The sequence below is a fragment of the Musca autumnalis genome, unplaced genomic scaffold (assembly GCF_047663935.1).
Source record: "Musca autumnalis isolate F117 unplaced genomic scaffold, ASM4766393v1 scaffold_5, whole genome shotgun sequence".
In the NCBI taxonomy this organism is placed as follows: Eukaryota; Metazoa; Arthropoda; class Insecta; order Diptera; family Muscidae; genus Musca; species Musca autumnalis.
The window spans coordinates 29,813,571-29,841,428 of NW_027412088.1; the positions used below are offsets into that span (position 1 = coordinate 29,813,571).

The following is a 27,858-nucleotide window of genomic DNA, read 5'->3' on the forward strand; positions in this document are numbered from 1 at the left end:
TCTTAATGGTATTTCTTATCAGTTAAAAAACGAAAAAAATAATAAGTAAATATAACAAATCCTCATGGTATTTATCGATTCGAAAGGGAATATAAGTATACCACGGGCTGAAATGTGTGTCATCGATGGTGGTGGGAGAGGAAGAGCATTGTTGTTTGGTTAGAATTAATTATCAATGAACATGTGTGTGGTGGTGCCATCTGGCAGAAGAAGGCGTAAAAAAGCTATGCAACGATAGATGGCGTAGTTTCATTAAAACAGTCGATTACACTTTACTAAGGGTAAATGCCTAAAAAGCAGTTTTTCCTTTGGAAAGAGGAAAGAGAGAAGCACTCTTTCCTTTGGAAAGAGGTTGCAGAAGCAACCTTTCCTTTTGGGAAGCATCCTTTCCTCATGGAAGGGGTGTCTTAAGAAGCACCCTTTGCTTGGGAAAGGGTTTTAAGAAGCACCCTTTGCTTGGGAAAGGGTTTTAAGAAGCACCCTTTCCAGAGGAAAGTGTTTTAAGAAGCACTCTTTCCAGGGGAAAGTGTTTTAAGAAGCACCCTTTCCAGGGGAAAGTGTTTTAAGAAGCACCCTTTCCAGGGGAAAGTGTTTTAAGAAGCACCATTTCCTTGGGAAAGGGTTTTAAGAAGCACCATTTCCTTGGGAAAGGGTTTTAAGAAGCACCCTTTCCTTGGGAAAGGGTCTTAGGAAGCACCCTTTCCTTGGGAAAGGGTCTTAAGAAGCACTCTTTCCTTGGGAAAGGGTCTTAAGAAGCACCCTTTCCTTGGGAAAGGGTCTTAAGAAGCACCCTTTCCTTGGGAAAGGGTCTTAAGAAGCACCCTTTCCTTGGGAAAGGGTCTTAAGAAGCACCCTTTCCTTGGGAAAGGGTCTTAAGAAGCACCCTTTCCTTGGGAAAGGGTCTTAAGAAGCACCCTTTCCTTGGGAAAGGGTCTTAAGAAGCACCCTTTCCTTGGGAAAGGGTCTTAAGAAGCACCCTTTCCTTGAGAAAGGGTCTTAAGAAGCACCCTTTCCTTGAGAAAGGGTCTTAAGAAGCACTCTTTCCTTGAGAAAGGGTCTTAAGAAGCACCCTTTCCTTGGGAAAGGGTCTTAAGAAGCACCCTTTCCTTGGAAAAGGGTCTTAAGAAGCACCCTTTCCTTGGGAAAGGGTCTTAAGATGCACCCTTTCCTTGGGAAAGGGTCTTAAGAAGCACCCTTTCCTTGGGAAAGGGTCTTAAGATGCACCCTTTCCTTGGGAAAGGGTCTTAAGAAGCACCCTTTCCTTGGGAAAGGGTCTTAAGATGCACCCTTTCCTTGGGAAAGGGTCTTAAGAAGCACCCTTTCCTTGGGAAAGGGTCTTAAGAAGCACCCTTTCCTTGGGAAAGGGTCTTAAGAAGCACCCTTTCCTTGGGAAAGGGTCTTAAGAAGCACCCTTTCCTTGGGAAAGGGTCTTAAGAAGCACCCTTTCCTTGGGAAAGGGTCTTAAGAAGCACCCTTTCCTTGGGAAAGGGTCTTAAGATGCACCCTTTCCTTGGGAAAGGGTCTTAAGAAGCACCCTTTCCTTGGGAAAGGGTCTTAAGAAGTACCCTTTCCTTGGGAAAGGGTCTTAAAAAGCACCCTTTCCTTGGGAAAGGGTCTTAAGAAGCACCCTTTCCTTGGGAAAGGGTCTTAAGAAGCACACTTTCCTTGGGAAAGGGTCTTAAGAAGCACACTTTCCTTGGAAAAGGGTCTTAAGAAGCACCCTTTCCTTGGGAAAGGGTCTTAAGATGCACCCTTTCCTTGGGAAAGGGTCTTAAGAAGCACCCTTTCCTTGGGAAAGGGTCTTAAAAAGCACCCTTTCCTTGGGAAAGGGTCTTAAGAAGCACCCTTTCCTTGGGAAAGGGTCTTAAGAAGGACACTTTCCTTGGGAAAGGGTCTTAAGAAGCACCCTTTCCTTATGGAAGGGGTGTCTTAAGAAGCACACTTTCCTTGGGAAAGGGTCTTAAGAAGCACACTTTCCTTGGGAAAGGGTCTTAAGAAGCACACTTTCCTTGGGAAAGGGTCTTAAGAAGCACACTTTCCTTGGGAAAGGGTCTTAAGAAGCACACTTTCCTTGGGAAAGGGTCTTAAGAAGCACACTTTCCTTGGGAAAGGGTCTTAAGAAGCACATTTTCCTTGGGAAAGGGTCTTAAGAAGCACACTTTCCTTGGGAAAGGGTCTTAAGAAGCACATTTTCCTTGAAAGGTTCTTAAGAAAGTTCTTGGGAAAGGGTGGGTCTTAAGAAGCTCCAAAAGGGTCTATAGAAGCACCATTTCTATCAGAAATTGTCCATAGAAGCACCCTTTCTATGAGAAAGAGTCTATTGAAGCACCCTTTCTATCAGAAAGGGTCTACAGAAGCACACTTGCCATCAGAAAGGGTCTACAGAAGCACACTTGCCATCAGAAAGTGTCTTAAAGAAGCACCCTTTTCGTTGGGAAAGGGTTTAAAGAAGCACCCTTTCCTTGGAAAGGGTCTAAAGAAGCCCCCTTTCCTTTTGGAATGTGTCTAATGCAACACAATTTCCTTCTGGAAAGGGTCGGTAAAGAAACACTTTTTCAATTTCTCTAAAATTATTTTAGAAATTCACCACAATTGTCCTGTTCCAATAATGTTTAAAAATCAAAATTAATATTCCTCATTTGTGGTTCCAAAAATCTTTCAAAAACATGGGCATATTACTCACACTGTCTCCAAAAAATCTTATCTTATATCGAGTGTTTATATCTTTTTATATATATAAAATTGAAATTTGTTTGTCTGTTTGTTTGTTTGTTTGTGCCTTATAGACTCGAAAACCGCTGAACAGATCTTACTGAAATGTTTAGGGTACATTGCTACATGGCCTGGAATGAAAATATGCTATATCATTTTTTGAAATTTCGCGTTGATCTGGAGATATAGCATCGAAACCGGATGTACCTCCAAAAAATTTAGATTTTGTATGCAAATATCTTTAGAAGTATTACAGATACAATCTCCAAATTTAATATGTGTGACGGAATTTGATGTAGAAATAAATTTACCAACTTATATACAAATCGGTTCAGATTTGGATATAGCTCCCACATACATATATTTTCGGCCGATTTCCTTATTTTATGTGCCAAACATGCTATTTATATCCAATTTCGATGAAATTTGGAATGTATGACGGAACTTGGTCTGGAAATAAACGTGCCAATTTATATCAAAATCGGTTCAGATTTGGATATAGCTCCCATACACATATATTTTCGGCCGACTTCCTTATTTTATGCACCAAACACGCTATAAATGCCCAATTACGCTGAAATTTTGAATTTCTCACGGAATTTGTTCTAGAAATAAATGTGCCAAATTATATTGAAATCGCTTCAGATTTGGATATAGCTCCTGTATATATTTTCGGCCGATTTCCTGTATTTTATGAACCAAACTCGCTATTTATGTCCAATTTCTGTGAAATTTGGAATGCGTAACGGGATTTGGTCTAGACATAAATGTGCCAAATCATATCGAAATCGGTTCAGATTTGGATATTGCTCCTATCTATATTTTAGGCCGATTTTCTGTATTTGATGCTCTAAACACGCTATATGTGTCCAATGTCGCTGAAATTTGGGATGTCTGACGGAATTTGTTCTAAATATAAATGTGCCAAATTCTATCGAAACCGGTTCAGATTTGGACACCCTACATATGTCTAATTTCACTGAAATTTGGAAAGCGTGACGCCATTCGTTCTAGAAATAAATGGGACAAATTATACCGAAATCGGTTCAGATTAGAATATAGCTCCCATATATATATATATATTTTCGGCTGATTTTCCGTATTTTATGCACAAAATGTGAATGTAAGACGAGATTTGGTCTAAAAATAAATATGAAAAATTATATCGAGAGCGGTTCATATAGGAATATAGCTCCCCATATATATTTTCGGTCGATTTTATGTTTTTGTTACGTATGTTCAATTTCAATGAAATTTTGAAGACTTAGCAGTCAGTAAAAGTCATCATTATTTACAGAAGTACTTATAGTTGGAATTGACCAACAGCCTTGGTATCATATCTTTGGAAGATTTCTTAAGATTTATGTTTTATTATGATATATCTAAATCATTAGGAATACTTATAGGCGGAAAGGCTTTCGAAGGAGTGTTACCTCCTGAAACTTAAAAAATACCATACTAGCTCCATAACAACCCTGAATAGGTATATAACTCTTTCATATCTCCTATATTTATTCGTTAAAATATTAAAAACGTTAATATAATTATGGCATTCCATTATATTTTATCGTAGTCGGGGCAGCAAAGCGCGCCGGGTTCAGCTAGTAATAAATAAAAATGCTTATTTTTCTGTATATTAATTTAACAAATATTTTGTTTTAAATACGACTAGGAATTATATATTTGAACCTGGTTATAAGGAACACAAATTACGATATTGATTTTGAATCCCAGAGGTCAATGGTTTTCTTATAACACCTTACGTTTATACAATGTAAGACTATAAATTATTTGTATATACATATAAGTACAACATGATAGTGTATTATTTTTTTTTGAAAATACTCCTATTTTCGAATCCACAGCCCTTTTCAGAACGGCAACAACCTTTCTCCGTATTTGTGAAATAATCTACAACGTATTACCATAGGTGCCCAGAAATTTACCACAATTTCCGCAATAATGTTGGGCATTCATACAACTACCAGCGCAATAGGGCAGACAGACGCAACACCAAAGTCTGCAAAAGAAATGAAGTAACAAAAAAAAAAAAAAAACACATGAAATACATTATTAAAACAGATAGATAAACAAAGAAAGTAAACATTGATAAAGAAAAATGGTATGATAGATATGGTTATCAACATTCTTATCTTCCCCGTAAAATACCCAGTGATGTTCGTACATTGTCCATGTACAATATGATTTTGTTTTGGCCAAGATAAGATGTATTGTTACTACTGATTTTGATAACCATTGAAAGTGATTTTTGTTGTTTTTTTCTCGCTTATTACGGATGATTTTTCTCGGATGTACTCGAGTATGAATGGTAGGGGGACTTACCCAAATAAACATAACAAGGCAGCCATTAAATGTGTTCGTGAACTTGGTTCATATTCAATGCGTGTCAATTTCTGTACATGACATGCCGGACATGTGATATAGACCGGCTCAGGACCTAGTGGCAGCATTGGTTCTGTAAGAGTACAAGAAAAAATTGCGAAATAAAATTAAGTTATTTTGTGTTTGGTAATGGAGTTTGTACAGTAGCTTACAGAAAGTTAAGAAATATACACAAACATACACATTAGGGTTATAAATTTTCTAAATTTTTTTGCAAATATGTATCAAAAATACCACCATATAGCCGTGTAGAAAAATGCGGTCTTACTATTTCTATATCTTTAAAAAAGTTCCCACACCGATTGCATTCAAGTTTTGTAATGCATTTATTTCTTATATTTTTTCATTAAGACACAAAATATTTCTTAAATAAGCTATTCTTTATTGAAATTGATTATAATATTCTATATTGGAAAATTCTACATTCGTCTAAAACATACATTTCGTCAAATCGCAATTTTTAATATAAAAAATGTTTGTTAAAAAAATAATATCATTTTTTTTTTCTTTTTAAAAGTTATCAAAATAAATTTAGAAATGTCTTTCGATGCGGGAACATTTTTCATCGAATCGCATTTAAAAACGCCATTTCGTTACCAGGACTATATTTCCAACATGGTACTGGAGTGGTATTTTTTGTTTATAGCCCTAAAATTGGCAAAGTTTGGCAAAGTTTGAGCATAATCGGAATATGTAAAAAACGTGCCACTGGGGCCTCAAATTAAAATTAATATTTTAATTATATTCGCCCTTATAATCAAAATGTTCAAATATATAATGTTTTTGTTTTGATCAATATTTATTTTATTTATTTAAATATTAATTATACCCTCAGCCTTTAGGCTAGAAAGGGTATATCACCAAAATTTTTGAAAATTTAACATAGCTGAAGCCAAGGTTTACCCTTTTAGAACACGCGACTTGTGATTGTATATTATACAAATTAAATATTTTTGGATAAAATGAAATGTTTTTGGAAGTGGCAAAAAATATTGGCCTTAAAAGATAATTTGCGTGGAAGCTGTGGCTATATTAATGTTAAAAAATGGGTAAAAATGGGTTGAAGCCAACATGACTTTTTTTGTTTTCTCTCAATTTGTGAGTAAACCACACTTCTCTTGATTTTCTTGTCAAAGTAAAAATATAAGCAAACTAAATAAGGATAATCTCACTAGTATATTGCTTTTCAAAATTTGAACTGCTTCTACCATTAAATGATGCTGACATTTTGAAGCCAGATTTACAGTGTTTTTTGACATTTTCTTCTAATTTCATTCCGCAAACAGGTTTTTCAAAAAATCATATATAGGATTGCAGTACTTGTGATTCTGAGTTATTTGATACGTATATTGTGAATGTAGTATGTACAGCTTCAAAGGAATCTGCATCCAAATGCGGAAATTTTGTGTGAACATTTTTCTAAAAATCATATTTTTCGGGTCTAATATTTGCAATTGTCTCTAGAATACCACGTACTCCATTGCACATTTTAGTTTTTTACGTTTCGGATCCAATAAATCATTCCTCGTGAAAATCCATCTACTAAAACGTGAGTTACGAGAAATTCCAAAGTAGAAAAATCACCTAAAATTATTTTTGAAAATATCGCGTATTTTATCGCGTTTTCTGCGGATCGTTTCCACTGCAATGAAAAAACTAGCGCAGAATCTTCGTTTTAGCGGAAACAGAGTTTTGAAAACTTCACTGATAAGGAAGCTACATCCATTTTATCCCAAAAAATAGTGTGTGATGCTACATCCACGGTTCTTGATTGATCGCCTTCAAATAGATATATATCGATGTAGATTTTCATGGTGGACACTGAAATCGGATGCGGACAAAAATTGTATGCACTTTGCGAAAATTAGCGATATTTTATAGGTTTTTTAATGCTAAGATGCAGCCGATGCTACATCTTAGAGTCCAAATTATATTTCGAAAAATATATACAAATTAATAGATATGGTCTTGCTGTACATGAAAATCACATGCGGACAAAATGATTTTGATAATTACGCGATTTTCACGTATTTTAAAATGCATATAAATTAAAATGGGAAATATATTTTTATCAACCCAATTACCTTCCCTAATGGGAAACCTTTAATATGAATGTCAATAAAGCAAAATCCGTCTATTTTATTGGGAGATTTAAGCAAAATGAAGGTAGTATTCCTATAGATTTTTACAATATTTTCTACTACATAATGCATGTGAAAACATTTTTTTCAAACAAAAAATTATTTTTTATTTTTGCCTTATTAAGGCGAAGGCCATTTATAGTGATATTTAATTAATTCTCTTTCGAGTTGAGCTGTTAGGCCTTTAGAGATACATTGAAAAATTAGGAGTCTACCGAAGTCCCACGCATCCAACCATTACACTACGTTTCACGGGTGGTAAATCCGATCTTCAGGTGTATTAGGATGTTGTTTTTGTGGCAGACGAAGGCAAAGCTTGGTAACTGGTATATATATCGAACTTCATTAGATAAATGTATATGCGAAATTATGTCAGTTAATTTATTGTCTACTTTAGTAGACAATAATTGATGATCAAAAAATAAAATCTTCTGATATAGAAGAGCAATTACTAATGATGTAGGAATAAAACTTACCATAGTATTTGTGAACATTGAAAAATGGGATTACCAAAGCAGGACTATAGGAAAAGTTTGGAGTTTCAATTAACTGACATAATTTCGCATATACATTTATCTAATGAAGTTCGATATATATACCAGTTACCAAGCTTTGCCTTCGTCTGCCACAAAAACATCATCCTAATACACCTGAAGATCGGATTTACCACCCGTGAAACGTAGTGTAATGGTTGGATGCGTGGGACTTCGGTAGACTCCTAATTTTTCAATGTATCTCTAAAGGCCTAACAGCTCAACTCGAAAGAGAATTAATTAAATATCACTATAAATGGCCTTCGCCTTAATAAGGCAAAAATAAAAAATAATTTCAGCATGAGCCAGGCTGGGATTCGAACCTGGGTCTCCGACAACTGAGTGTCAAGGTCGCCGGCGTCTTAGCGTTCTAAGCCACCATCAACTTGTCAAGACTTTAGTAGACAATAATTGATGATCAAAAAATAAAATCTTCTGATATAGAAGAGCAATTACTAATGATGTAGGAATAAAACTTACCATAGTATTTGTGAACATTGAAAAATGGGATTACCAAAGCAGGACTATAGGAAAAGTTTGGAGTTTCAATTAACTGACATAATTTCGCATATACATTTATCTAATGAAGTTCGATATATATACCAGTTACCAAGCTTTGCCTTCGTCTGCCACAAAAACAACATCCTAATACACCTGAAGATCGGATTTACCACCCGTGAAACGTAGTGTAATGGTTGGATGCGTGGGACTTCGGTAGACTCCTAATTTTTCAATGTATCTCTAAAGGCCTAACAGCTCAACTCGAAAGAGAATTAATTAAATATCACTATAAATGGCCTTCGCCTTAATAAGGCAAAAATAAAAAATAATTTCAGCATGAGCCAGGCTGGGATTCGAACCTGGGTCTCCGACAACTGAGTGTCAAGGTCGCCGGCGTCTTAGCGTTCTAAGCCACCATCAACTTGTCAAGACTTTAGTAGACAATAATTGATGATCAAAAAATAAAATCTTCTGATATAGAAGAGCAATTACTAATGATGTAGGAATAAAACTTACCATAGTATTTGTGAACATTGAAAAATGGGATTACCAAAGCAGGACTATAGGAAAAGTTTGGAGTTTCAATTAACTGACATAATTTCGCATATACATTTATCTAATGAAGTTCGATATATATACCAGTTACCAAGCTTTGCCTTCGTCTGCCACAAAAACAACATCCTAATACACCTGAAGATCGGATTTACCACCCGTGAAACGTAGTGTAATGGTTGGATGCGTGGGACTTCGGTAGACTCCTAATTTTTCAATGTATCTCTAAAGGCCTAACAGCTCAACTCGAAAGAGAATTAATTAAATATCACTATAAATGGCCTTCGCCTTAATAAGGCAAAAATAAAAAATAATTTCAGCATGAGCCAGGCTGGGATTCGAACCTGGGTCTCCGACAACTGAGTGTCAAGGTCGCCGGCGTCTTAGCGTTCTAAGCCACCATCAACTTGTCAAGACTTTAGTAGACAATAATTGATGATCAAAAAATAAAATCTTCTGATATAGAAGAGCAATTACTAATGATGTAGGAATAAAACTTACCATAGTATTTGTGAACATTGAAAAATGGGATTACCAAAGCAGGACTATAGGAAAAGTTTGGAGTTTCAATTAACTGACATAATTTCGCATATACATTTATCTAATGAAGTTCGATATATATACCAGTTACCAAGCTTTGCCTTCGTCTGCCACAAAAACAACATCCTAATACACCTGAAGATCGGATTTACCACCCGTGAAACGTAGTGTAATGGTTGGATGCGTGGGACTTCGGTAGACTCCTAATTTTTCAATGTATCTCTAAAGGCCTAACAGCTCAACTCGAAAGAGAATTAATTAAATATCACTATAAATGGCCTTCGCCTTAATAAGGCAAAAATAAAAAATAATTTCAGCATGAGCCAGGCTGGGATTCGAACCTGGGTCTCCGACAACTGAGTGTCAAGGTCGCCGGCGTCTTAGCGTTCTAAGCCACCATCAACTTGTCAAGACTTTAGTAGACAATAATTGATGATCAAAAAATAAAATCTTCTGATATAGAAGAGCAATTACTAATGATGTAGGAATAAAACTTACCATAGTATTTGTGAACATTGAAAAATGGGATTACCAAAGCAGGACTATAGGAAAAGTTTGGAGTTTCAATTAACTGACATAATTTCGCATATACATTTATCTAATGAAGTTCGATATATATACCAGTTACCAAGCTTTGCCTTCGTCTGCCACAAAAACAACATCCTAATACACCTGAAGATCGGATTTACCACCCGTGAAACGTAGTGTAATGGTTGGATGCGTGGGACTTCGGTAGACTCCTAATTTTTCAATGTATCTCTAAAGGCCTAACAGCTCAACTCGAAAGAGAATTAATTAAATATCACTATAAATGGCCTTCGCCTTAATAAGGCAAAAATAAAAAATAATTTCAGCATGAGCCAGGCTGGGATTCGAACCTGGGTCTCCGACAACTGAGTGTCAAGGTCGCCGGCGTCTTAGCGTTCTAAGCCACCATCAACTTGTCAAGACTTTAGTAGACAATAATTGATGATCAAAAAATAAAATCTTCTGATATAGAAGAGCAATTACTAATGATGTAGGAATAAAACTTACCATAGTATTTGTGAACATTGAAAAATGGGATTACCAAAGCAGGACTATAGGAAAAGTTTGGAGTTTCAATTAACTGACATAATTTCGCATATACATTTATCTAATGAAGTTCGATATATATACCAGTTACCAAGCTTTGCCTTCGTCTGCCACAAAAACAACATCCTAATACACCTGAAGATCGGATTTACCACCCGTGAAACGTAGTGTAATGGTTGGATGCGTGGGACTTCGGTAGACTCCTAATTTTTCAATGTATCTCTAAAGGCCTAACAGCTCAACTCGAAAGAGAATTAATTAAATATCACTATAAATGGCCTTCGCCTTAATAAGGCAAAAATAAAAAATAATTTCAGCATGAGCCAGGCTGGGATTCGAACCTGGGTCTCCGACAACTGAGTGTCAAGGTCGCCGGCGTCTTAGCGTTCTAAGCCACCATCAACTTGTCAAGACTTTAGTAGACAATAATTGATGATCAAAAAATAAAATCTTCTGATATAGAAGAGCAATTACTAATGATGTATGAATAAAACTTACCATAGTATTTGTGAACATTGAAAAATGGGATTACCAAAGCAGGACTATAGGAAAAGTTTGGAGTTTCAATTAACTGACATAATTTCGCATATACATTTATCTAATGAAGTTCGATATATATACCAGTTACCAAGCTTTGCCTTCGTCTGCCACAAAAACAACATCCTAATACACCTGAAGATCGGATTTACCACCCGTGAAACGTAGTGTAATGGTTGGATGCGTGGGACTTCGGTAGACTCCTAATTTTTCAATGTATCTCTAAAGGCCTAACAGCTCAACTCGAAAGAGAATTAATTAAATATCACTATAAATGGCCTTCGCCTTAATAAGGCAAAAATAAAAAATAATTTCAGCATGAGCCAGGCTGGGATTCGAACCTGGGTCTCCGACAACTGAGTGTCAAGGTCGCCGGCGTCTTAGCGTTCTAAGCCACCATCAACTTGTCAAGACTTTAGTAGACAATAATTGATGATCAAAAAATAAAATCTTCTGATATAGAAGAGCAATTACTAATGATGTAGGAATAAAACTTACCATAGTATTTGTGAACATTGAAAAATGGGATTACCAAAGCAGGACTATAGGAAAAGTTTGGAGTTTCAATTAACTGACATAATTTCGCATATACATTTATCTAATGAAGTTCGATATATATACCAGTTACCAAGCTTTGCCTTCGTCTGCCACAAAAACAACATCCTAATACACCTGAAGATCGGATTTACCACCCGTGAAACGTAGTGTAATGGTTGGATGCGTGGGACTTCGGTAGACTCCTAATTTTTCAATGTATCTCTAAAGGCCTAACAGCTCAACTCGAAAGAGAATTAATTAAATATCACTATAAATGGCCTTCGCCTTAATAAGGCAAAAATAAAAAATAATTTCAGCATGAGCCAGGCTGGGATTCGAACCTGGGTCTCCGACAACTGAGTGTCAAGGTCGCCGGCGTCTTAGCGTTCTAAGCCACCATCAACTTGTCAAGACTTTAGTAGACAATAATTGATGATCAAAAAATAAAATCTTCTGATATAGAAGAGCAATTACTAATGATGTAGGAATAAAACTTACCATAGTATTTGTGAACATTGAAAAATGGGATTACCAAAGCAGGACTATAGGAAAAGTTTGGAGTTTCAATTAACTGACATAATTTCGCATATACATTTATCTAATGAAGTTCGATATATATACCAGTTACCAAGCTTTGCCTTCGTCTGCCACAAAAACATCATCCTAATACACCTGAAGATCGGATTTACCACCCGTGAAACGTAGTGTAATGGTTGGATGCGTGGGACTTCGGTAGACTCCTAATTTTTCAATGTATCTCTAAAGGCCTAACAGCTCAACTCGAAAGAGAATTAATTAAATATCACTATAAATGGCCTTCGCCTTAATAAGGCAAAAATAAAAAATAATTTCAGCATGAGCCAGGCTGGGATTCGAACCTGGGTCTCCGACAACTGAGTGTCAAGGTCGCCGGCGTCTTAGCGTTCTAAGCCACCATCAACTTGTCAAGACTTTAGTAGACAATAATTGATGATCAAAAAATAAAATCTTCTGATATAGAAGAGCAATTACTAATGATGTAGGAATAAAACTTACCATAGTATTTGTGAACATTGAAAAATGGGATTACCAAAGCAGGACTATAGGAAAAGTTTGGAGTTTCAATTAACTGACATAATTTCGCATATACATTTATCTAATGAAGTTCGATATATATACCAGTTACCAAGCTTTGCCTTCGTCTGCCACAAAAACAACATCCTAATACACCTGAAGATCGGATTTACCACCCGTGAAACGTAGTGTAATGGTTGGATGCGTGGGACTTCGGTAGACTCCTAATTTTTCAATGTATCTCTAAAGGCCTAACAGCTCAACTCGAAAGAGAATTAATTAAATATCACTATAAATGGCCTTCGCCTTAATAAGGCAAAAATAAAAAATAATTTCAGCATGAGCCAGGCTGGGATTCGAACCTGGGTCTCCGACAACTGAGTGTCAAGGTCGCCGGCGTCTTAGCGTTCTAAGCCACCATCAACTTGTCAAGACTTTAGTAGACAATAATTGATGATCAAAAAATAAAATCTTCTGATATAGAAGAGCAATTACTAATGATGTAGGAATAAAACTTACCATAGTATTTGTGAACATTGAAAAATGGGATTACCAAAGCAGGACTATAGGAAAAGTTTGGAGTTTCAATTAACTGACATAATTTCGCATATACATTTATCTAATGAAGTTCGATATATATACCAGTTACCAAGCTTTGCCTTCGTCTGCCACAAAAACAACATCCTAATACACCTGAAGATCGGATTTACCACCCGTGAAACGTAGTGTAATGGTTGGATGCGTGGGACTTCGGTAGACTCCTAATTTTTCAATGTATCTCTAAAGGCCTAACAGCTCAACTCGAAAGAGAATTAATTAAATATCACTATAAATGGCCTTCGCCTTAATAAGGCAAAAATAAAAAATAATTTCAGCATGAGCCAGGCTGGGATTCGAACCTGGGTCTCCGACAACTGAGTGTCAAGGTCGCCGGCGTCTTAGCGTTCTAAGCCACCATCAACTTGTCAAGACTTTAGTAGACAATAATTGATGATCAAAAAATAAAATCTTCTGATATAGAAGAGCAATTACTAATGATGTAGGAATAAAACTTACCATAGTATTTGTGAACATTGAAAAATGGGATTACCAAAGCAGGACTATAGGAAAAGTTTGGAGTTTCAATTAACTGACATAATTTCGCATATACATTTATCTAATGAAGTTCGATATATATACCAGTTACCAAGCTTTGCCTTCGTCTGCCACAAAAACAACATCCTAATACACCTGAAGATCGGATTTACCACCCGTGAAACGTAGTGTAATGGTTGGATGCGTGGGACTTCGGTAGACTCCTAATTTTTCAATGTATCTCTAAAGGCCTAACAGCTCAACTCGAAAGAGAATTAATTAAATATCACTATAAATGGCCTTCGCCTTAATAAGGCAAAAATAAAAAATAATTTCAGCATGAGCCAGGCTGGGATTCGAACCTGGGTCTCCGACAACTGAGTGTCAAGGTCGCCGGCGTCTTAGCGTTCTAAGCCACCATCAACTTGTCAAGACTTTAGTAGACAATAATTGATGATCAAAAAATAAAATCTTCTGATATAGAAGAGCAATTACTAATGATGTAGGAATAAAACTTACCATAGTATTTGTGAACATTGAAAAATGGGATTACCAAAGCAGGACTATAGGAAAAGTTTGGAGTTTCAATTAACTGACATAATTTCGCATATACATTTATCTAATGAAGTTCGATATATATACCAGTTACCAAGCTTTGCCTTCGTCTGCCACAAAAACAACATCCTAATACACCTGAAGATCGGATTTACCACCCGTGAAACGTAGTGTAATGGTTGGATGCGTGGGACTTCGGTAGACTCCTAATTTTTCAATGTATCTCTAAAGGCCTAACAGCTCAACTCGAAAGAGAATTAATTAAATATCACTATAAATGGCCTTCGCCTTAATAAGGCAAAAATAAAAAATAATTTCAGCATGAGCCAGGCTGGGATTCGAACCTGGGTCTCCGACAACTGAGTGTCAAGGTCGCCGGCGTCTTAGCGTTCTAAGCCACCATCAACTTGTCAAGACTTTAGTAGACAATAATTGATGATCAAAAAATAAAATCTTCTGATATAGAAGAGCAATTACTAATGATGTATGAATAAAACTTACCATAGTATTTGTGAACATTGAAAAATGGGATTACCAAAGCAGGACTATAGGAAAAGTTTGGAGTTTCAATTAACTGACATAATTTCGCATATACATTTATCTAATGAAGTTCGATATATATACCAGTTACCAAGCTTTGCCTTCGTCTGCCACAAAAACAACATCCTAATACACCTGAAGATCGGATTTACCACCCGTGAAACGTAGTGTAATGGATGGATGCGTGGGACTTCGGTAGACTCCTAATTTTTCAATGTATCTCTAAAGGCCTAACAGCTCAACTCGAAAGAAAATTAATTAAAAAATTATTTTTTTGACCAAAATATGTGCTTATTTTGGCTGTAATATCGAAACTATAACACCAATCTGTATGATTGTAGTCTCATTTGACGTGCAGTTTTGATCCTCAACAAATTTTTATGTAATTTTATGACCACTAAATGGGCCTTAATTTTGAAAAAAGTTGACTTATATTCAATAATTTATCAATTTTATGTACATTCCGCGAATTCTGTGTAACATTTTGCAGGTATTATGAAATCTACTCGCTGAAGTCGCTTCGAGAGAACTTTTTTGTAACAATTGTGCCCATTAAAATAATTAGCGTTTTTATAATATTTTCTTTCTTAAAAGGCGAAATAAAAGCGCCATAACTTTTGTGCGCAACAACCAAAAATTGGCTCGCGACCAGATTCGTACTGGGAATTTTTTTCTTAACCTACATATCAAAAATCGTTGATGTAGCGCGAAAAAAAATTATCCTTTTTTCTGAAATGGAATATGAAATAATTGACAACATTCGTGATATACACTTTAATATGGGCAAAATGTGCTTGATCGAAATAATGGTATGTTTGGACGAAATGTGTTTCAGACAATTTGGAGTTGATTTAGCAATGTCCGCCCGTCTGTCTGTCTGTATGCCTGTCTGGCTGGCTGGTGCGCACAAAAACTCTCGAAAAGATGAACCGATTCAGTTCAAATTTTGGCTTTCGTAATATTTTGTCCAAACTTAGTTTAAGTTCGAAGATGAGCTATATCGGTCCACACCTTCCGGTACCTCCTCCACAAAAGGTCCAAAATGTTCGTAAAAATTTTGCGCACGATAAGTCTTGAAGGGAGTGACCGATGTAATCTTTACTTTGCACATCCTAATATATCTACCAGATATAGATCAGGTTCGAATATGGACTATATTTGTCTACTCCTTCTGGTACCTCTCACACAAAATTTCGGATAAGTTCACTTTAATACCTGCTCTCGAATCACTTTAGTTTTTGTTGAAGCGATTTGCATTCGCTACCTCCATTACGACGGTAAAAGTTTTTTTAGAGGCAATTCAATATTTCTTGGGAAAAGAGCTTGAAAGGTGCTTATGCGGCGATAACTCTCGAACTGTTCAACCGATTTGGTCCAACATTTTGTCTTCGTCATATTATATCCAAAACTAGTTTCATGGGCAAAACGTCAAAACACCTGAAATAAGGAGGCACCATCATATGGTTGCTATAACAAAAATGTGGACCCATGTCCATAATTTTTGGTGGAGACATTTCTTGATCACTGGGAACCCTAAATGTCCAATTATAGCTCATTCACCAAAAATTTAGCAAAAAACGTCAATATATCTCAAATTGGGTGGTGCCATTATATGGGGGCTATACGAAAACATGGACCTATGTCCACAATTTTTGGTGGAGAAGTTGATTGACCTCTAGGAACCCTAAATTCCAAATTATACCTCGTTCGCCAAAAAAAATCTATCTTACATATCATATGTATTAACCGATTTCAGTGGATAATTTTGAGATTTTAGTCCTCCTCTACAGAGCTATAATTTTTTCATTCTTCGTTAACTTTTTCGCACAAGCAACTCCAACGACCGATTTGACATATAAAAATTATATTCCGCGTGGTTAAACCGATTTTTCTGTGTGACAGAAGAACAAAATTTTGATTTCAAAATAAAATTGTTGGTCTGTTCCAGTACTGCAAGAATCCATTATTTTGTACTATTTTTTTGTGATATCATAATGCTGAACGCTGAAGCCTTGAAAAAAGGTTTATTATAATTCGGATAAAAGCTAAATTGTTCAACATCTGTTATATTTTCGGCCCCTAAAAATGCATATAAACATGGGCAGCATGGCGGTACTCGCCGAACTGGAATGTAAAGGCTATGATGAAGTAAACAAGTGGAAGTTGAGATCAGGAATCACGATATTCGAAACTGGGAATAAAAAGCAACAAATATAGAGGAATGAAAATCTATTATTAGTTGGCCTTGTAGGACATATGTTCTGTAGTGGACCACCTAAATACAATTAAAAAATCGGGTGCTCTATAGACCCTTTCTGAAACAAAGGGTGCTTCTATAGACCCTTTCTGAAACAAAGGGTGCTTCTATAGACCCTTTCTAAAACAAACAGTGCTTCTATAGACCCTTTCTGAAACAAAGGGTGCTTCTATAGACCCTTTCTGAAACAAAGGGTGCTTCTGTAGACTCTTCCTAAAAGAAAGGGTGCTTCTGTAGACCCTATCTGAAACAAATGGTGCTTCTATAGACCCTTTCTGAAACAAACGGTGCTTCTATAGACCCTTTCTGAAACAAAGGGTGCTTCTATAGACCCTTTCTGAAACAAAGGGTGCTTCTATAGACCCTTTCTGAAACAAAGAGTGCTTCTAAGGACCTTTCTGAAACAAAGGGTGCTTCTATAGACCCTTTCTGAAACAAAGGGTGCTTCTAAGGACCTTTCTGAAACAAAGGGTGCTTCTATAGACCCTTTCTGAAACAAAGGGTGCTTCTAAGGACCTTTCTGAAACAAAGGGTGCTTCTATAGACCCTTTCTGAAATAAAGGGTGCTTCTGTAGACCCTTTCTGAAACAAAGGGTGCTTCTGTAGACCCTTTCTGAAACAAAGGGTGCTTCTTTAGACCCTTTCTGAAACAAAGGCTGCTTCTATAGACCCTTTCTGAAACAAAGGGTGCTTCTATAGACCCTTTCTGAAACAAAGGGTGCTTCTATAGACCCTTTCTGAAACAAAGGGTGCTTCTATAGACCCTTTCTGAAACAAAGGGTGCTTCTATAGACCCTTTCTGAAACAAAGGGTGCTTCTATAGACCCTTTCTGAAACAAAGGCTGCTTCTATAGACCCTTTCTGAAACAAAGGGTGCTTCTATAGACCCTTTCTGAAACAAAGGGTGCTTCTATAGACCCTTTCTGAAACAAAGGGTGCTTCTATAGACCCTTTCTGAAACAAAGGGTGCTTCTATAGACCCTTTCTGAAACAAAGGGTGCTTCTATAGACCCTTTCTGAAACAAAGGGTGCTTCTATAGACCCTTTCTGAAACAAAGGGTGCTTCTATAGACCCTTTCTGAAACAAAGGGTGCTTCTATTGACCCTTTCTGAAACAAAGGGTGCTTCTATAGACCCTTTCTGAAACAAAGGGTGCTTCTATAGACCCTTTTTGAAACAAAGGGTGCTTCTATAGACCCTTTCTGAAACAAAGGGTGCTTCTATAGACCCTTTCTGAAACAAAGGGTGCTTCTATAGACCCTTTCTGAAACAAAGGGTGCTTCTATAGACCCTTTCTAAAACAAAGGGTGCTTCTATAGACCCTTTCTGAAACAAAGGGTGCTTCTATAGACCCTTTCTAAACAAAGGGTGCTTCTATAGACCCTTTCTGAAACAAAGGGTGCTTCTATAGACCCTTTCTGAAACAAAGGGTGCTTCTATAGACCCTTTCTGAAACAAAGGGTGCTTCTATAGACCCTTTCTGAAACAAAGGGTGCTTCTATAGACCCTTTCTGAAACAAAGGGTGCTTCTATAGACCCTTTCTGAAACAAAGGGTGCTTCTATAGACCCTTTCTAAAACAAAGGGTGCTTCTATAGACCCTTTCTGAAACAAAGCGTGCTTCTATAGACCCTTTCTGAAACAAAGCGTGCTTCTATAGACCCTTTCTGAAACAAAGCGTGCTTCTATAGACCTTTTCTGAAACAAAGGGTGCCTCTATAGACACTTTCTGAAACAAAGCGTGCTTCTATAGAACCTTTCTGAAACAAAGGGTGCTTCTATAGACACTTTCTGAAACAAAGGTTGCTTCTATAGACCCTTTCTGAAACAAAGGGTGCTTCTATAGACCCTTTCTGAAACAAAGGCTGCTTCTATAGACCCTTTCTGAAACAAAGGGTGCTTCTATAGACCCTTTCTGAAACAAAGGGTGCTTCTATAGACCCTTTCTGAAACAAAGGGTGCTTCTATAGACCCTTTCTGAAACAAAGGGTGCTTCTATAGACCCTTTCTGAAACAAAGGGTGCTTCTATAGACCCTTTCTGAAACAAAGGGTGCTTCTATAGACCCTTTTTGAAACAAAGGGTGCTTCTATAGACCCTTTCTGAAACAAAGGGTGCTTCTATAGACCCTTTCTGAAACAAAGGGTGCTTCTATAGACCCTTTCTAAAACAAAGGGTGCTTCTATAGACCCTTTCTGAAACAAAGCGTGCTTCTATAGACCCTTTCTGAAACAAAGCGTGCTTCTATAGACCCTTTCTGAAACAAAGCGTGCTTCTATAGACCTTTTCTGAAACAAAGGGTGCCTCTATAGACACTTTCTGAAACAAAGCGTGCTTCTATAGACCCTTTCTGAAACAAAGGGTGCTTCTATAGACCCTTTCTGAAACAAAGGGTGCTTCTATAGACCCTTTCTGAAACAAAGGGTGCTTCTATAGACCCTTTCTGAAACAAAGGGTGCTTCTATAGACCCTTTCTAAAACAAAGGGTGCTTCTATAGACCCTTTCTGAAACAAAGCGTGCTTCTATAGACCCTTTCTGAAACAAAGCGTGCTTCTATAGACCCTTTCTGAAACAAAGCGTGCTTCTATAGACCTTTTCTGAAACAAAGGGTGCCTCTATAGACACTTTCTGAAACAAAGCGTGCTTCTATAGAACCTTTCTGAAACAAAGGGTGCTTCTATAGACACTTTCTGAAACAAAGGTTGCTTCTATAGACCCTTTCTGAAACAAAGGGTGCTTCTATAGACCCTTTCTGAAACAAAGGCTGCTTCTATAGACCCTTTCTGAAACAAAGGGTGCTTCTATAGACCCTTTCTGAAACAAAGGGTGCTTCTATAGACCCTTTCTGAAACAAAGGGTGCTTCTATAGACCCTTTCTGAAACAAAGGGTGCTTCTATAGACCCTTTCTGAAACAAAGGGTGCTTCTATAGACCCTTTCTGAAACAAAGGGTGCTTCTATAGACCCTTTCTGAAACAAAGGGTGCTTCTATAGACCCTTTCTGAAACAAAGGGTGCTTCTATAGACCCTTTCTAAAACAAAGGGTGCTTCTATAGACCCTTTCTGAAACAAAGCGTGCTTCTATAGACCCTTTCTGAAACAAAGCGTGCTTCTATAGACCCTTTCTGAAACAAAGCGTGCTTCTATAGACCTTTTCTGAAACAAAGGGTGCCTCTATAGACACTTTCTGAAACAAAGCGTGCTTCTATAGAACCTTTCTGAAACAAAGGGTGCTTCTATAGACACTTTCTGAAACAAAGGTTGCTTCTATAGACCCTTTCTGAAACAAAGGGTGCTTCTATAGACCCTTTCTGAAACAAAGGCTGCTTCTATAGACCCTTTCTGAAACAAAGGGTGCTTCTATAGACCCTTTCTGAAACAAAGGGTGCTTCTATAGACCCTTTCTGAAACAAAGGGTGCTTCTATAGACCCTTTCTGAAACAAAGGGTGCTTCTATAGACCCTTTCTGAAACAAAGGGTGCTTCTATAGACCCTTTCTGAAACAAAGGGTGCTTCTATAGACCCTTTTTGAAACAAAGGGTGCTTCTATAGACCCTTTCTGAAACAAAGGGTGCTTCTATAGACCCTTTCTGAAACAAAGGGTGCTTCTATAGACCCTTTCTAAAACAAAGGGTGCTTCTATAGACCCTTTCTGAAACAAAGCGTGCTTCTATAGACCCTTTCTGAAACAAAGGGTGCTTCTATAGACCCTTTCTGAAACAAAGGGTGCTTCTATAGACCCTTTCTAAAACAAAGGGTGCTTCTATAGACCCTTTCTGAAACAAAGGGTGCTTCTATAGACCCTTTCTAAACAAAGGGTGCTTCTATAGACCCTTTCTGAAACAAAGGGTGCTTCTATAGACCCTTTCTGAAACAAAGGGTGCTTCTATAGACCCTTTCTGAAACAAAGGGTGCTTCTATAGACCCTTTCTGAAACAAAGGGTGCTTCTATAGACCCTTTCTGAAACAAAGGGTGCTTCTATAGACCCTTTCTGAAACAAAGGGTGCTTCTATAGACCCTTTCTGAAACAAAGGGTGCTTCTATAGACCCTTTCTGAAACAAAGGGTGCTTCTATAGACCCTTTCTGAAACAAAGGGTGCTTCTATAGACCCTTTCTGAAACAAAGGGTGCTTCTATAGACCCTTTCTGAAACAAAGGCTGCTTCTATAGACCCTTTCTGAAACAAAGGGTGCTTCTATAGACCCTTTCTGAAACAAAGGGTGCTTCTATAGACCCTTTCTGAAACAAAGGGTGCTTCTATAGACCCTTTCTGAAACAAAGGGTGCTTCTATAGACCCTTTCTGAAACAAAGGGTGCTTCTATAGACCCTTTTTGAAACAAAGGGTGCTTCTATAGACCCTTTCTGAAACAAAGGGTGCTTCTATAGACCCTTTCTGAAACAAAGGGTGCTTCTATAGACCCTTTCTGAAACAAAGGGTGCTTCTATAGACCCTTTCTAAAACAAAGGGTGCTTCTATAGACCCTTTCTGAAACAAAGCGTGCTTCTATAGACCCTTTCTGAAACAAAGCGTGCTTCTATAGACCCTTTCTGAAACAAAGCGTGCTTCTATAGACCTTTTCTGAAACAAAGGGTGCCTCTATAGACACTTTCTGAAACAAAGCGTGCTTCTATAGAACCTTTCTGAAACAAAGGGTGCTTCTATAGACACTTTCTGAAACAAAGGTTGCTTCTATAGACCCTTTCTGAAACAAAGGGTGCTTCTATAGACCCTTTCTGAAACAAAGGCTGCTTCTATAGACCCTTTCTGAAACAAAGGGTGCTTCTATAGACCCTTTCTGAAACAAAGGGTGCTTCTATAGACCCTTTCTGAAACAAAGGGTGCTTCTATAGACCCTTTCTGAAACAAAGGGTGCTTCTATAGACCCTTTCTGAAACAAAGGGTGCTTCTATAGACCCTTTCTGAAACAAAGGGTGCTTCTATAGACCCTTTTTGAAACAAAGGGTGCTTCTATAGACCCTTTCTGAAACAAAGGGTGCTTCTATAGACCCTTTCTGAAACAAAGGGTGCTTCTATAGACCCTTTCTGAAACAAAGGGTGCTTCTATAGACCCTTTCTAAAACAAAGGGTGCTTCTATAGACCCTTTCTGAAACAAAGGGTGCTTCTATAGACCCTTTCTAAACAAAGGGTGCTTCTATAGACCCTTTCTGAAACAAAGGGTGCTTCTATAGACCCTTTCTGAAACAAAGGGTGCTTCTATAGACCCTTTCTGAAACAAAGGGTGCTTCTATAGACCCTTTCTGAAACAAAGGGTGCTTCTATAGACCCTTTCTGAAACAAAGGGTGCTTCTATAGACCCTTTCTGAAACAAAGGGTGCTTCTATAGACCCTTTCTAAAACAAAGGGTGCTTCTATAGACCCTTTCTGAAACAAAGCGTGCTTCTATAGACCCTTTCTGAAACAAAGCGTGCTTCTATAGACCCTTTCTGAAACAAAGCGTGCTTCTATAGACCTTTTCTGAAACAAAGGGTGCCTCTATAGACACTTTCTGAAACAAAGCGTGCTTCTATAGAACCTTTCTGAAACAAAGGGTGCTTCTATAGACACTTTCTGAAACAAAGGTTGCTTCTATAGACCCTTTCTGAAACAAAGGGTGCTTCTATAGACCCTTTCTGAAACAAAGGCTGCTTCTATAGACCCTTTCTGAAACAAAGGGTGCTTCTATAGACCCTTTCTGAAACAAAGGGTGCTTCTATAGACCCTTTCTGAAACAAAGGGTGCTTCTATAGACCCTTTCTGAAACAAAGGGTGCTTCTATAGACCCTTTCTGAAACAAAGGGTGCTTCTATAGACCCTTTCTGAAACAAAGGGTGCTTCTATAGACCCTTTCTGAAACAAAGGGTGCTTCTATAGACCCTTTCTGAAACAAAGGGTGCTTCTATAGACCCTTTCTGAAACAAAGGGTGCTTCTATAGACCCTTTCTGAAACAAAGGGTGCTTCTATAGACCCTTTCTGAAACAAAGGGTGCTTCTATAGACCCTTTTTGAAACAAAGGGTGCTTCTATAGACCCTTTCTGAAACAAAGGGTGCTTCTATAGACCCTTTCTGAAACAAAGGGTGTTTCTATAGACCCTTTTTGAAACAAAGGGTGCTTCTATAGACCCTTTCTGAAACAAAGGGTGCTTCTATAGACCCTTTCTTAAACAAAGGGTGCTTCTATAGACCCTATCTGAAACAAAGGGTGCTTCTATAGACCCTATCTGAAACAAAGGGTGTTTATATAGACCCTTTCCGAAACAAAGGGTGTTTATATAGACCCTTTCCGAAACAAAGGTTGCTTCTATAGACCCTTTCTGAAACAAAGGGTGCTTCTACAATAAAGTAGAGGTAGGCTAGGTATGAAAATCACTGAGAAATGCCACCCTGCAGCCATGGCTTAAAACGTCAAATGGCATGGTACAATAATAATGGTAGATGTACCTGCATAGCTATCCCGTATTACAAAAACATATGGAACTTAGAGCTTCACTTTTTATATGTTAAAAGTGGCATATAGTGTAAAAACATTTCTTTAGCTAGGCTCCAGAATATTATTGTTGGAAAAGTGTTCCAAAAATAGCAAAAGTTCTTCCCAAACTTATGACAGTGAAAAAATGTCATTCACTTATTTTCTACTTGACAAGTTTGGATAATCTGACATCGTGATTGCTGGCATCCGATGTGCAGATAAATGTCAGCAGAATTTTTACAAAAATTGTAATTTTTACATTCCCGTACTTTTGGAACAAATTTAAATTAATAAGTGTGTCTGCGTACTCGATAATTTGTAATAATTATTACAAATTATTACTGAATGTTGTTTTTTACACAATTGTTCAGTAAAAGAGAATGAATTGAGAGACTTGTTTTGAAAATTTTATTACTGAGAACTTATAATTTTTACTGAAGGAATTTTGTTCAGTAAAATTTTGTAGCCTTAGCAGTTGTCAAAAGTTTAAAATATTCAAATATCATAATCGTAAATGTTAATTAAATTGAAAATGCTTTACTCTCTAAAAAGAAGTTACTGAGTAATATTTACTGAGAAAGTACAAGGACAAACCTAATAACAATATTTGATAAATCGTTCAGTTTAAGTTTTGCTAAAAAAAATCAACAATTTTATTTTGCCACGCGAATACACATTTTTGTCCTTGTTTTCGATATAGTGTTACAGCAGAAGTTTTTTGTTGGAACAATTCAGCGATACATCTACCTTTATGATTGCATAATGCCAAAAACAGTACAATATGTCAACCCTGCTTTTAACAGATTAGGCCATAAAAAGAAAAAAGTTTTAATCAGCTGTTAGCTGTGGCCTACCTTTACTTTATTCTACCATGGGTGCTTATATAGACCCTTTCTGAAACAAAGGTAAAAAATCGATAAATTCGTCCGGGACGAACATTTTATATCTGTCTAGTCTTTAGTGTCCTTTCCTGTCTACCCCAACTGCTTAAATTAAGTCAGAAAATGTATCTAAAAATATCATCAATGGTTCGGTATTGAGGCTATATCAAAATGTGATCCCATGTTGACAGTTTTTGGTGGAGAAGATTTGTGACCACTGGGAATCTTAAAGATCAAATTGCAGATAGTTCGGTCAACAAAAGTAACTAAACTCCTCAAAACACCTAAAATCGGGAAGTACCGTTATATGGGATCTATACCAAAACATGAACCTATGTTGGACCATAATTAGACCTTTAGGAAGGTACAGTATACCTAACTATAAACGGGTTTCTATATTTTGGTTCGGTATTCTTAGGTATCCAGGTCTTCTGAGAAGAGCTATAATGTTGTTATGTCTTCTAAGTACAGATGTAACTTAGAGGATCTTTTGTATTTGTAAATGCGATTTAAAGTTGTTAAAATGTGTAGAACACCTTCGGTGTGTCATTCCGAATTTTCCTGTACATAGACCTACCACTGAATATGTATTTAATGTTATGTACTTAAAAGTTATAATATAATTTCCATCTTTTGAAGAACTTTGTTTCTTCTTAAAAACCGCCGTCTCTATTTAAAACTGTATGAATGAACGATTTCCACAATTGGTCCATAAAATATGTGAGTCATTCTGACATTAATATATCACATTACTATCTTCTATAATAAATATTAATCAAAGTCTAAAGCGATAGAGATAAAGTTCATTTATCACTGTGATAATAAAGCGGATCCAGAAAATTCCCCCTATGACATACACCCAAAGAAAAAATGTTAATCAAAAAACACTTACGTTGTATTATTACAACTGAAGGTTGTCCAACTCCCGGTTGTTGTTGATGAATATGGGGTTGATGGCTGGGTGGAGGTGGTTGTGGTTGAGCTGGTGCATAATGATAGGTGGTGGTAGACGATGAAGCCGGTGTGGTGTAGGTGACATATTGAGTACTGGCCGCAATGGGTCCCTGTGTTGATCCCCATTGCGTTGAGGACGTGGTATTGTATGACACATTGTGGGTAACTGTTGTTGCTGCTGCGGCTGCTGGAATTGGTGCGGCACCTGTGGCCTGATCATAGGATGGTGGTGGAGGATGATTCATTGCCGGTGAGGGATCATAAACGGTAACACCACTTTGTGTACTGGTTGCAGCACCTTCGGGAGCACGACGAGGACCACTATTTATATATGATGATTTTTCCATTAGATTTACAAAATGTTTTTAATTGAAGGTTCTTTATATGTGTGTTTTTTGAGGTTTGAATTGTTTGTGTTTTCTGTTTCAATTTTTTCTTTAGTTTAATGTGTTTTTTGTTGTTATCACTGAGAATTGTTAATTTGTTTAATTGTTTTGATTATTAATTTGATAATAATAGATATATGTGTATAAATATTTGTATGTGTGTGTGTTTGTGCACTGCTTCTGTTTTGCGTTCTCGTTCTCGTGATCTTTTACTCTTTGGCGTGTTTCGTTTCGTACTAATTCAATGCGATGTGGTTATAATATTATTTGCTACAACTCTGTAGGCCAGCCACAAACAAGCGTTGAAGTATTAATTTGACGATGAATAAGTTTATATAAACAATAACAACAGTGGTAGAGCAACAATAATATAAACCAAGACTAACACATTAACATTCTTGTTTCGAGAGCTTTTCCGACCAGAAAGTGGGGTTAACAAGAATTATTTTGGTCGGTTTAATGGAGGTTTGATGAAAGGGTAGATTTTCCAATGTATTTTGAAATTGAAGACTCTAAAGATTATGTTTTGGATTCATAAAGAATAATAATAGCCATTATTACTTACTTTCAAAAATGCTGAAGGGTCTATTTCCAATTTTTTTTTTGGAAATTTCAAGTGAATTTTGCTTTTGGTTTTTTTCTAAATTCTTAATTTAATTTGTTATTAATTTTGATCCAAAATGAAACTCTGAAATTCGATACGGTAACACTGTACTAAACAAATAGCGTAACACAATAATTTGCGTTATCAGTTAAAAGCTTTTTTGCTTTACAGCGAAACAGTTGGTTTCGCTTATTTCTCAAAATGAGGATGAGAAAATTGGGTGGGAGGGAAAAACTCTGTTAAACTGGAAGGGTAGTGCGAACATATGGAGCATGTATGTCATAACCCTTATTTTTTGATTTGGAAATATGATGGTTTATAACAAATATTCAACGGAAATGCCAGACCACAACTTGGCTCTTTCCACAAAAACTCCAACAATGTCAAATCGATATAGGTATTTAGAAAAAACGTTAGGTGCTGCCTTAACTTCCATGAGGTTCATGTTTGATAATAATTTGCAGAAATATCTAAGTTTAAAATCTTTGATATTATATATATACATGTGTTGCACAGTGGGCTCCATGAAAATTAAAAAATAGAAAGATTTTGATTTCCTTAAGGCGTGGATTTCTTCAGAATATTTTTCCAAAGGCGTGGATTTTTTAAGAATATTTTTCCAAAGGGTTGGATTTTTTAAGAAATTTTTTCCAAAGGCGTGGATTTTTTAAGAATATTTTTCCAAGGGGTTGGATTTTTTAAGAAATTTTTTCCAAAGGCGTGGATTTTTTAAGAATATTTTTCCAAAGGCGTGGAATTTTTAAGAATATTTTTCCAAAGGCGTGGATTTTTTAAGAAATTTTTTCCAAAGGCGTGGATTTTTTAAGAATATTTTTCCAAAGGCGAGGATTTTTTAAGAATATTTTTCCAAAGGCGAGGATTTTTAAGGTAATTTCCCCAAAGGCGTGGATTTTTTACGGTATTTCCCCAAAGGCGTGGATTTTTTAAGAAAATTTCCCCAAAGGCGTGGATTTTGTAAGAATATTTTTCCAAAGGCGTGGATTTTTTAACAAAATTTTTCCAAAGGCGTGGATTTTTTAACAACATTTTTCCAAATGCGTGGATTTTTTAAGAATATTTTTCCAAAGGCGTGGATTTTTTAAGAATATTTTTCCAAAGGCGTGGATTTTTTAAGAATATTTTTTCAAAGGCGTGGATTTTTTAAGAATATTTTTCCAAAGGCGTGGATTTTTTAACAAAATTTTTCCAAAGGCGTGGATTTTTTAACAAAATTTTTCCAAAGGCGTGGATTTTTTAACAAAATTTTTCCAAAGGCGTGGATTTTTTAACAACATTTTTCCAAAGGCGTGGATTTTTTAAGAATATTTTTCCAAAGGCGTGGATTTTTTAAGAATATTTTTCCAAAGGCGTGGATTTTTTAAGAATATTTTTCCAAAGGCGTGGATTTTTTAAGAATATTTTTCCAAAGGCGTGGATTTTTTAAGAATATTTTTCCAAAGGCGTGGATTTTTTAAGAATATTTTTCCAAAGGCGTGGATTTTTTAACAATATTTTTCCAAAGGCGTGGATTTTTTAAGAATATTTTTCCAAAGGC

The 27,858-nt window shown here is 36.7% G+C and overlaps 1 protein-coding gene across 1 annotated transcript; it reads right to left on the minus strand.

Annotated features, from left to right (window-relative positions):
- Window positions 1–4,336: 4,336 nt before the first annotated feature.
- On the minus strand, window positions 4,337–26,052 carry LOC141404752 (uncharacterized). Its single transcript, XM_073988458.1, has 3 exons — window positions 25,252–26,052; window positions 5,056–5,188; window positions 4,337–4,732 (listed from the first exon to the last, which is right to left on the minus strand). Exons 1-3 carry the CDS (start codon window positions 25,658–25,660, stop codon window positions 4,624–4,626), a joined length of 651 nt encoding a protein of 216 aa, XP_073844559.1. The 5' UTR covers window positions 25,661–26,052; the 3' UTR covers window positions 4,337–4,623.
- Window positions 26,053–27,858: the final 1,806 nt, after the last annotated feature.